The sequence below is a fragment of the Clarias gariepinus genome, chromosome 1, assembly GCF_024256425.1.
Source record: "Clarias gariepinus isolate MV-2021 ecotype Netherlands chromosome 1, CGAR_prim_01v2, whole genome shotgun sequence".
NCBI classification, from domain to species: domain Eukaryota; kingdom Metazoa; phylum Chordata; class Actinopteri; order Siluriformes; family Clariidae; genus Clarias; species Clarias gariepinus.
Genome location: NC_071100.1, coordinates 45,159,224 through 45,171,076, shown reverse-complemented (window position 1 = coordinate 45,171,076; position 11,853 = coordinate 45,159,224). Strand labels below are relative to the sequence as shown.

General features: G+C 41.1%; 1 protein-coding gene across 1 annotated transcript in view; it reads right to left on the bottom strand.

The window, feature by feature from the left end:
* Positions 1 to 1,094: 1,094 nt before the first annotated feature.
* LOC128522673 (cadherin-24) overlaps positions 1,095 to 11,853 on the bottom strand; it is an 87,551-nt gene continuing 76,792 nt past the window's right edge. The window contains exons 8-13 of the mRNA XM_053495623.1: positions 7,802 to 7,923; positions 5,230 to 5,347; positions 4,421 to 4,729; positions 3,983 to 4,187; positions 3,418 to 3,841; positions 1,095 to 2,329 (exon numbers count right to left, since the gene is read on the bottom strand). Of these exons, the coding sequence (XP_053351598.1) occupies positions 1,427 to 2,329; positions 3,418 to 3,841; positions 3,983 to 4,187; positions 4,421 to 4,729; positions 5,230 to 5,347; positions 7,802 to 7,923 (2,081 nt within the window). The 3' untranslated portion in view covers positions 1,095 to 1,426. The remainder of the gene's footprint in view (positions 2,330 to 3,417; positions 3,842 to 3,982; positions 4,188 to 4,420; positions 4,730 to 5,229; positions 5,348 to 7,801; positions 7,924 to 11,853) is intronic.

Below are 11,853 nucleotides of genomic sequence, written 5' to 3'. Positions count from 1 at the left end.
GGATCAGTTCTAGATTCCAGTTAGGCTCGATGCGTAGGCTCGTAGAGTTAATCCGAAATAATCCAGACAAGTCCGCTTGCTTCCGTTTATTCTTCTGCAGGTGATTTTTTTTTTTTATCCCTCGGTGCTGTAATCCATCATGACATTTTAATCTTTTATCTCCTCTAGCTTTCCTTTAAATTACTTTTCAGGTTGTTGTTTTGAATACTACGGTACTCACTCAGTACTCAGCAATCACTTTACACAATGATATTCGATATTTACATTTACATACAATGTCAGAATATTTATATTGATCTTTTTTTTTTATATGGAAAAACAACAACAGTATCGTCATATCTATTATTGAGCTTCACATATAAAAGTGCATTCCAGCTGAGACTCCTGCATCCTGCTCTGTTTTTTTTTTCTTTTTCTTTGAGTAATTGTGCCAATTAATTTCAGCAGTCGTTCCAGAGTTAGTCAGTACTTAATTTAAAATAATCAGCAAATCATTGTTGTGCTAAAAAGTGCAAATTATCGACTTAAAAAAAAAAGAAAAAATCGAGGCATCTAATTGTTGTTTCCAAAACCCTTTATACGGATCCAGCAAAGGGACACGGACCCTAGATCACACCCTAACCTGTAGCCCCCCGTTGACATGAATGTTCTTTAGATGTCGAACATGGCAGTTGATATCCAGTTCTGTGAATATGAATTGCTTTCACTTCTTCATGGCGTATAGGTTGCGAGTCCATCTGAAATCCAAGTCGAGATGTTTTGCATTGAAAAGGCATCAAAAGAAAGTAAAATATGTCCAAGATTTTTCCATTTCCATTAAAAAAAAATTTGGCCAACACCACAAACAGACTGAATTACTTCGGCACTTTTAGTGCAAACCTTTATCTCTCACCTTTATTGAATCCTTTGTATTTATCAGTTGTGGTATGATAGCCTACTTTCCTTTTCTTTTTTTCTTTTCTCTTTTTTTTTTTTACAGACTCCCTGGCAGTTTATTGTCTTGCACATTGCCCCAAACACATAACTGAATTCACCTGCAGCTCTCTCTCCCTCTCTTTCTCTCACACACACACATACACACACTCACTCGCTCTATCAGTCTGTGAATATAAAAGGTTATATGGGCATTTTCCCCACCCCTGCCTGAAACACTTAGAGAATGGTAAACACTCTAAAGAGAAACAAACCATTTCCTGTCTCTCTTTCTGTGCTCACTGTTATGCTTTTTTTTTTTTTTTAACACATATTGCTTTAAATTGCTTCAACCTCTCTCTCTCTCTCTCTCTCTGTCTCTATTTAGGCCACGTTTGTTTTGCATGTCTGTTCCAATCATCCTCTCTTTCTCTCTCTCTCTGTCTATTACTTGGTTGGCGATTACTTATCCCCCCATAACCCATAACCCTTACACCGTTCTCACCTCCACCTTTCAGTCTTTGTCCCTTCTCTCATCCTCAGACTGCTCCTCTCTCTCCAGTTTTCCCTTATCGTTTAGTTTCCTTGGTGTCTCTGGCTTGCTCTCTTTGTCATCCTCTATCTCTTTCTCCCTTTCCTGGAAGAGTTGGGCTAGTTTGTGGAACCGCGGGCCCCACTCCTCCAGCCCACCGCCCCACTCCTCCTTGTTGCCCTCCTTCTCTCCTTCGCTCTCCAGGGAGCTGAGCGAGCCAGCACGCGACCCTGTGCCTTCGAGGCCGTACACTTGCACCGAGTCATACGGCGGCTGCGTCGGATCGAAGGTCACCTGCGCGAGGCGTAGTCGCAGGAACTCGCCGACTCTCAAGGCCAGGGACTGGCCCCCTCCTCCTTGCACGCCCCTTCCTGCTGCTTCAGGCGCTGTTGGCCATGCTCCTCCATATCCCAGGATCCCTCCGAATGCCCCTCGGCCCTGCCCAGGGTATGGCAGCAGCTGAGGCATCATATCCCTCCTGCCCAGGGTGTAAGCCCCGACACCCACCCGTTCCCGCCAGTCAGCCATAAAACCTGTTTCCTCTGGGACGCACAGTGGAATCCCCCCTTCTGGTCTTGCTACCACAAAACTACTTCCCATTTCCAATCCTCCTCGGCTCAGGCTGCCCGTGTAGTCCTTCTGTTGCTCCCCCTGCAGGCCGGTGGTGAAATTGCGTCCGACAGATTGCATGCCATTGTTTGCTCCATCTGCGCCATCTGCGGAACCAGCTGCACTCTTTTTTGGTGAGAGCCCAGCACGTGAGGAGCGCCGTCCTGCCATGGGCAGCGTTGCTGAATCACACAACCAGCCACCTGAAACTCCAGGCCTGGCCAGCGAGCCTGAGCGAGTCAGCACCAGTTCCCTTGGAGCCGAATCTGACTGCACCTGTTGGAGATGGGGAGGACCAGGAAGGTTAAAGTGGGTCAGGATGAGCTTATGTTTCTAAAGGAAGGAGAATGGAGAGGAAAAGGAAGAAACGTGGGTAGTTTTTTTTTTTAAGATGAGGAGTGTAAAAGAAAGAAGAGAGACTAATAGTTAATCCAAACAGGTGCAAACAAACATGTGTATACGAAAAGCACAGCTGCTACAACGCAATCCTTAAAGGCGGACTTTTAGATGAGTAGAAAAGCTGTAGCAGAGATTAACTGAAGAGCTTAAGAGAGCTCTGTAAATTGAAATACGATATGAGACGGTACATAAGAGCACATTGTCATTGCTACTATCTTCTCATTTTTTGTTTGCACGCCAATCAATTTCCATTGGCTTTCAGTTTAATCTTGCTTTTACATTTTTAAAAAAATACTATATTTTACTCACCATAAAAAAATACATTGTTGATGAAATTATTGACTTTTTCCTCTTTATATATGTTTCCTAAATGTAAATCGATTGCATAGAAGAAAACATTAACCCTGAAACACTATAAATATCTTTATATTAAAACAGGTGTGATGTGTTAATGATTCTGGTGCTGTGTTTCCATGCCATGTCACAGATAGACGTCGTTAGCGCATTTGCTATGACCTTTAACAGGCGACAAAGGGAAGGGTTTGACTGGTAGTGGTAGTGGCTTAAAAGAAAACAGCAAGTGCTTCTGGCAGCTAATGAGAAAGCCAGTGTAGAAACAGCGGACACAGGAAGCGCTCAGGGTCAAAGACAGGATGAAGATGGCGTGTTTAGTAAGCGATGTACAACATGACGGTGGTGTTGACCAAAGGTCGGAGGTTGGACAGATTAAAGGACCGGAGCGCTGCTGCATTGCTGTTTTGTTTTAGCTAGACATTAATTCCAACTGGTGCCAACTGGGGCTTAAGTGAAAATAGAGCACTAGTAATTAAACTGTTAGAGCGCATTAATATTCAAGGTGTCCAGGGGAGATTTTCACTCTTTAAATGTCAATGTAAAAATCAGTGTACAACTCAAAACGAAACAAGCAGGCTGTTTATTCCAAAAAAGGAGATTAATGTCTTTACCCAGTTTAGATCCTGGCTCTGCTGGGCATCACTGCCCGAATCTTCCTTGGTATCGTTTTTCTGTGGCGTTCCCTCTTCGGATGCAGCGGCTCCCTCCTGGGACGCAGTTCCCTCTCTAAAGCTATTTCCCACCTCACTGGGTCCCACATACAGAGCTCCTGGTTCCAGAGGCCCCACCATGGCACCTTGGTTATGGATTACAAGGGAGTGATCCGGCTGGCCACTGGAAAACCGGTATCCCAGTTCGGTCAGGCCGGGGTCGTACGGACCCTGCGACCGCCGTAGTACAGGGAGGGTCTGGCTGCTGTAACACAAGCGACCATAAAGAGGTGTCTGGCTCGGGTACTGTCCAGTGTCCATAGCTCCGGACTGAGCCCAGCTACTGTAGGTCCGTGATTTATCCTGGCCACGCTGGGAGAGGCGTCTGATTGGGCAAAACAGAAACAGGTTGTAGTGTTAGCTCAAATATTATCCTGACATAAATAACATACAGTATTTGCTAGCGAAGTGCACAACTAAGGAAGAGGACGAATAATGCGAATGAATTCAGCCGGCCATGACTCACATGTTCCTACTGTCTAAGGTTCGGTATCCCCTGCGAGCGCTGTGGGGGGCGCTCTGGAGCGCAGTGATGTCGAAGGCAGCGGTGTCGGCTTCACCGCCTCCCTCGTCGTCGTACGTGATGATGTTCTCCCTGACATCGTCTTCCTCAAGAGGAGAAAGCGAGTCCCTTTTTTGTCTGCGCAGGGACAGAGACAGAGCGCTGACAGCTAAAGAGAAAGAAAAAGGGAAATGGAAATGGAAGAGGAATCAGTTTTTTTTTTTTTTGTCATTTGTAAAATGGAAGACATACTGTCTGTAGTTTGATATGTTTTTTTTTTTCAATAAAATTGCAGGGTGCTCCAAAGAGAAAATGATTCCAACAGGCCATTAGAACAAGAAGCACTCAGACTGACGCGCAGACAAATGACTAGTCATTACATGATCTTTTCCATGGTCATACCCAAAAGCGTCGCCCCGCATGCTAAAATTGCCAGCAGGGCCGCTGTGCTGAGACCCGGAGAAGGCAGCGAGGAGTGCTGGGGTAGGCACACGGTTTCCCTATCCCACTCCGCGTCACTCTGCTTCTCCTTCTCCCCAGCTCGTGCGCCTCCTCGCAAACAGGGACACACCGAGACCGTGACGGTCGCTGTGCTCGTCAGACCCGACGACACGTCCCTGAGGACCAGAGGAACATGAAGAGTCAGAGAGGACGTCGAAGAGCGGGAGAGCGCCTGTAACGGCGAGACTAGGACCAGGCTTGCGGTGGGACCTGGAGAAAAACAGACAAACAAGAAAGAGGGAAGAGGAAATGGAGAGATAGATAGATGGTTAGATTTTTTTTTTTTTTAAGGGCAGGAAAATGGCTTTAAGCTCAAACCCTGATAGACATTTAATTCCACTGAAATCATTCAAGTGAAGTTTAATTCCATTGCTTCTGGGACTACATTTGTCCACACCATTGAGTTTGAATGCTATAGAGAATGCCAGAGCGTATCCTCTCTAAGCGCCGAGAGAAGATATATGTGGCAGGCAGAAGCGAAGACAAACAAAGTAGCAGTGCACAAAGAAGCCGGAGACACGAATGATGACGGGAGAAGCGGAGACAATGCGGCAAACAGAAAAGCAGACTGAATTATATATACAGTATAAAAGACAGAGAAGACAGAGAAGAGAAACTGGAAAAGAGATAGGGAGTGAAAGAGAAAAAAAAAACAGCAGGGAAGAGTGGGAGAGCTGGAGTAATAGACGGGGCGAAAAACAACGGCACACCTCCGCTCTCTCTAATGCTGAAGTTGAGTGCGGCGCTGGACTCCGGAGGGATGTTGAAGTAGACTGTGCTGTCGTTCCCTCCCTCGTCTCTATCAATCGCTCTCAACACCTGCACCACCTGAGAGGGAACACATGGCAAAGAAAGGCAGTGAAGCAAGCAAGCAATAAATAAAAAAGAATAATATATAATCTATATATAAGTCAAACCGGGACTTTTGATTGTACAGAATAGCAGAACGCTGTTATGAGTCCTTGCTCTCTGTCACTCACTCATCATCTATACCGCTTTATTCTGTATTCAGGGTCACGAGGAACTGGAGCCTATCCCAGGAGACACAAGGTGCCAATCCATCGCAGGGTACACACACATACACTACAGGCAATGTTTGAACGCCAATTAGCCTAATCTGCATGTCTTGGGACTGTGGGAGGAAACCGGCGTACCCGGAGGAAACCCACCAACGTGCACACAGAGACGGGAATCGAGAACCGGGATTTGAACCCGGACCCTGAAGGTACAAGGCGACCTGGACTTCTTGCTTCTTGTCTGAAATGATGGCCTCCCAGAAACACCTTGAATACACTCCTTTAAACCATCTGAAACTGGCTTGGAGCAAGGTCAGGACTGTAAGTGGGACGAGGTAATACCTCGCAGCCAAGTTCCTGTTGGTGTGTACAGTTCCCACATACAGTACAGTACAGATGCATCTCAGACAGGATCGTCATTCACGTACGTTCTGCCTTCTTTAAAATGTTTGCACCATTCGAATGTTTTACTGAGGTTAAGAGTCTCATCACTGTACTGTGCTTGAGGTTTTTTTGTAAATGTCAAACACTTGATGAAGGTAAAAAGAGAGATATTAAAGCCAGATGCCGGCATTAATCCTCATAAATCAATCAATGTATTTCCACAAACAAAAAGATAACATAATGTAAAGTTCTGTATATGTGATGATTAACTCCAGGGCGACATCAATGCTGTCCAGGGTCGCTGGTTTGATCCTGTTTGTGCTGTGTTTTTACAAGGTGTGCATTCTGGAGTTCTGGATTCCTCTCACCTATCAAAATCATCCTGGCAGGTGGACTGCTTATGTGAAATTGTCCCTGGGTGTGAGTAATGAGTGTGTGCATGGGTGTGTGATTCTGTACAGAAATAGGCTGGCATCGCATCTCATGAACTCCCGTTTAATCCCAAGTGTTAATGGGATCGGTTATTTATAATGAACCAATAAATCAATTAATGAATGAATCAATCACTTACTGTAATGACGTACTGATCATGTTAAAGTACCTACTGTATATACAGTATACACACATCCCAAGTTTACCATAGGGATAAGAATACCTCCAGCCCAACAGACGCACTTAGGCTTGAAATAACCATCAACATCTTGCATCAAGGATCTTTCCTCACACCTCAGGGATACACTGGATAGAAAAACGAGTGTAAAGTGGTTCAGAAGCAAGTGCTGGCAGGACAGTTGCACTGTGCCAGGGGAAGCCTTTTTTTTGTGCATGTGTGTGTGTGTGTGAAAGTGTGTGTTTTACATAATGCATGAAGATTAAGAGACTGTCGAGTCACATTAGCAGCTCGGTACATCCCGAAGTCCGTAAAATGTTCCTGTCTAGTCTGGCTCCGGTTAGAAGTCGGGAAAGAGCTCGAGAAACGAGCGCAGATTAAATGTCTGAGAAGAGACATGTGTTGAGAAATTGGAGCAGATGGGCATGGAGACCCAATTAAAAACTAAACATGTGGGAAAATATCATGACACAGTGAGACGAGCGGCAAATCACAAACAAACAGTGGAATAGCTATTCAATTAGTTTGGGGGGTGGGGGGGGGGTGAGAAGGCAAACAGCGAGATGGTTGAAGAGATCTGGTTTAAAAGTTAAATAAAAACATTATGGTGTACGGAACAAGGGTCGGATATTCAAGTCACACTCTGGATGTTCTAATAATCATAATAGCTGATAAAATCAAGGGAGAGACTTATCTAACGGCTGACATTAGAAGAGAAAAAGAAGGATTTAAACTTAAAGGAAGATGAGGGAGATCAAGACCTGCTGGTACACACCAAGAAGACTAGACAAGAAATGAATTCTGGACCCTGGAAGGTGTTGGACAGTGAGAGCTACAGGTTACGGTTAATTGTGTGGATGAAAACATCTTCCACCATAATGTATGTAACTTAAGTGAAGACAGGTTTATAACCTCGACATATAAACGCCCCGCCCCACAACTTTTCACGTTAAGAAATGAAATTTGTCGAAAAATTTGTCTCGGCATACGAAACTTTTTAGCATGCACAAATATGATTACAGGTTTTGGAAATTGGTGATATTGGTACGGTGTTGTGAGTGACTGGAATGGATTATCTGCATTTACATTATTTCCTATGGAAAAATGTGTTTTGCAATACAAATTTTCGCAATACAAAAGTTCGTATGCTGGGATACCGCTGTAATAAAAATAAAATGTTAGTCATTTTCGCATATAGTGTTACAACAACAGCCAGCCTTTTTTCTAACTAATCTAAGAGCTAATGTTTTAAGATTCGACCATTCTACTCACCTGTCCGATGGAGGCGGAGTCACACATGGCTGTCGTGTATTGTCGATCCAGCTCTGGAGCATTGTCATTCAGGTCTAGTGTCTCTATGGCAACCAGTACTCGGGAAACCTGGCTCGGGTTATCTGATGTCAGAGAATGGAAAAGCATTGTGTTTGTTTTTAAGATATTCCGTGCAATGGATTCCACCTTTTGCATCACTCATAACAAAGGATGTCACATGCTTCTCGTTTCGGGTTTTAGTTCTTACTCTATGCCAACTGTACGACTGATCTGTAACCAGTTGTGTTAACCTGTTCTGTATTAACCCCATGTTTCCTTTGAGCATCTTTGTTTTGTGTTTCCTGATTTCAGCAGTATGAATTATTCTTGTCAATTGACCATGCAGTGGACTTTGACCATATAAGATACGCATATTCACATATATATAAAATGTGGTAGACAGATGCAGTGCGACTATTCCAAGATGCAGTTCAATCTCTAAAGCTATTCGGCAATGTACGACGTCTCTAGCCCCTAACTTAATGATTTGGCCGGGCCAGTGGGAAATCAATATGCGTACCAGGTCACCAAGACCGAGCACATATTGGCATAAGGAGAGTCGGCTGTAACCCAAACGTCCACACAGAGTATGAGGGTTGGGGTGCTGCCAGAGTGTGACATTTTTTACAAATTTAGACTTGAGAAGATCTTCAATCATTTCTCCCATTCCAGATTAATGCCTGTCATATCAAATAAATAGCTTGTGCTCGGTTGTCTTGGACAATATGAGCCTGTCATAGACTTGGGCTTAATGGATCGCTTCTGAGCCTGAGAAAGTATGCCTACAAAAGCCTCCTCACATTAACATTCAGCGCCACACATTCGGCTTTTGGTTCGGACTTTATTCCAACGTATAAACAAACACGTACACATTTATAGTGCACAAACATATAAAAACGTAAAGATACTGTGTAGGTTCCCAGGTACTGCGAGAAGAAATCCTTACTTTGCGTAAGAAAACTTTAGCAGATAAAAGGAGCTTTTTATTCAGTACTTCAGGTACTTAACACACTGGTGTTCATAATGTACAGCTATTCAACTGATTCAACAAATTTCTAATCAGGCAACCACATGGCAACAAATCAATCTACTCCAATTTAGGCACGGTCAAGACGGCCTGCTGAAGTTCAAACTGAGCATCAGAACAGGGAAGAAGTGTTATTTAACTGTCTTTGAACGTGATGTGGTCATCGGTGAAACTGCTGCTCTACCGTGATTACTGTGATCTACTGTGTCCATCCCTAAGGTTTACAGAGAATGCTCCGAAAAAGAGAAAATATCCAGTGAGCACCAGTTCTCCGGGTGAAAACGCCTTGTTGATGCCGGAGGTCAGAGGAGAATGACCAGACTGCTGGGAACTGATAGAAAGGCAACAGTAACTCAAATAACATCTCGTTTCAACCAAAGCTGAAGAGCATCTTCGAACACAGAACATGTCAAACCTTGAAGCAGACAGGCTAGCAGCAGAAGACCACGCCAGGTGCCGAATTGAGGCTATAATTCGCATGGGCTCACCAAAGCTGGTGAACACAAGATTGCAAAAACATTGCCTGGTTGTTTTCCAGCATTCTGCTGTGACATTCGGATGATAGAGTCAGTATTTGGTGTAAATAACATGAAAGCGTGGATCCATCCTGCCTTGTATCAACGGTTCAAGCTGCTGCTGCTGCTGCTGCTGGTGTAATGGTTTGGGGATTTTTTTTGTCTTAGCACACTTTGGGTCCTTAGTACTGTATGACTTGAGCGTGGTTTAAATGCCACAGCCTAACTGAGTACTGTTGCTGACCATATCCATCCCATTATGACCAAAGAATAACATGACAAACTGGTTCAAACTGTTTTTTTAAACATGACAATGAGGTTACTGTACTCAGGTGGTCTCCACAGTCACCAGAGCACCTCTGGGATGCGGTGGAATGGAAGGTTTGCATCATGGATGTGGAGACAAGAAATCTGCAGTGATTGCATGATGCGATCATGTCAATAAGTACCAAAATCTTTAAGGAATGTTCCCAGAACCTTGTTGAATTTATGTCACAAAGGCAGTTCTAAATACAAAAAGAATTAGGTACTGGCAAGGTGTACCTAATAAACTGTCCAGAGAGTGTATAATTAAACGATATATTCTTCATGTACTTCACATCCTGTTGCACCGATACAAGACTTTTTAAACTGTATGAAAACTGCTAATGAAAATCATATCGCATTATGACATGCTTGAGGTCAATACGCCATATACAGTACAGTAGACCACAATTTTTCCCTCAACCTTTGCTCCAAACCATTAAATTCTTTTTTTTTGTTATATTTATTATATATTTATATATATATATATATATATATATATATATATATATACTGTACATATATATTTTTTGTTATATTTATTATATATTTTTTTCATTTATATTTATTATATTGTTTTTCTTTTCAGTTATACTTATTTACTGCATAAAAAAATATAAAACTGAAATGTACAATAGTGTACTGCACCCACTTTTTTGTTAGTTTCTTTCTTTGTTTGTTTTGTACAAACAGATACATGTTTAGTTTATGATTTTTTTTTTGCACATTATGCACATCTTTGCCCTCATTCTGGACACTAATGAACACTGCACACCTGCACATTTGTGCACATTTATACAGTACATATTTCTATTTAATTTTTTGCTTGTTGCACATAAGACATTTTTCTATATTGTACAGAAAATAATGTATTTTTTCATATTTGTACAGCTGGGTTTTTCTTTATATTGCGTATTTGTACAGCTCGTTTTTCTTATATTTTTCTTACACTATATATTTTGTCTTATCTTCTATAGATATATTTTTCTTTCCTAAGTTATTTTCTATATTTTATTTAATATTTATGTGCAGTCGTTTAAGCATTTCACTGCATATTGTATTGTGTATGTAACAAATAAAATAATAATTTACATTTTAATTTTATTTTATTATTCTGATTTCAAAACGTTAGTATTCCACCACCACCCCAAAATAAATTAATTACTTAATTTTAATTAATTATTAATTAAATAAATTAATTAATTTTAATTAATTATTAATTAAAAATTTTAATTATTAATAACAACAACAATAATAATAATAATAATAATAATAATAATTATTATTATTATTATTATTATTATTATACAGAAAAATATTTCTAGGCCAGTAAAGAAAGCAGCAAAAGAGAAAGAAAGCTTTTGGTGTTTAGAAAAAATAATTAAAAAGCCTTTTAAAACTGCACAAATTGTACCTGAGATAAGCAAAGGGTCATCACACCAGTTATTGACTTTGTCATTAATTACTGTTAGGTGTTTATTTATTTATTTATTTATTAAATGTAGAAACTTTTTCTGGAGACCTACTGTATTTGCTCTACAGTATAGCAGCTATTTGCTAAGTTGCATTTTTTTCTGGACTTTTGTGGAATACCGTATAACTGCAGTAGAGAATGCTGGAAAAACAATAATGCTCTGATTTCTCAAACAGTAAGAAAAATAGATTTGAGTAAAAAAGAAAAAAAAAAGAAAAAATCAATCCTAAAAAAATCTGCAGTTCAAAAACAAGATCAATCTTAAGTCTCTCTGCCTTTAATGAACCGTAAATGGAAGAGTAGTTATGTTTGTGATTATTCTTTTTAATCTTAAGATAGTAAAATAGGATAAACATGTGCAGTATTGTATAATTTGTTTTTTTTTTTCATTTAATATTCTGCAATCATCTCTCCCCTAGGTCTAATCTATCTGTTGTACATAACGCTCGAACAGGGACATGTAGTTAATTTTCATTCATTCATCATTCATTATTTACACACCATATGGTCTACATATTGCTGCTAACGGACTACCAGTGAGAACCACAACTTCTTGTAAATGTACAGTATCTAAAAAATGATGTGTGAAACAAGTTTCACCCTTTTGTTTCACAAGTTCTATTGTAAAATTTACTTATTTTTGTGAATACAGAACAAATAAGCTCTGATGGTTTATGTTTCTGTGTTTCCCTGG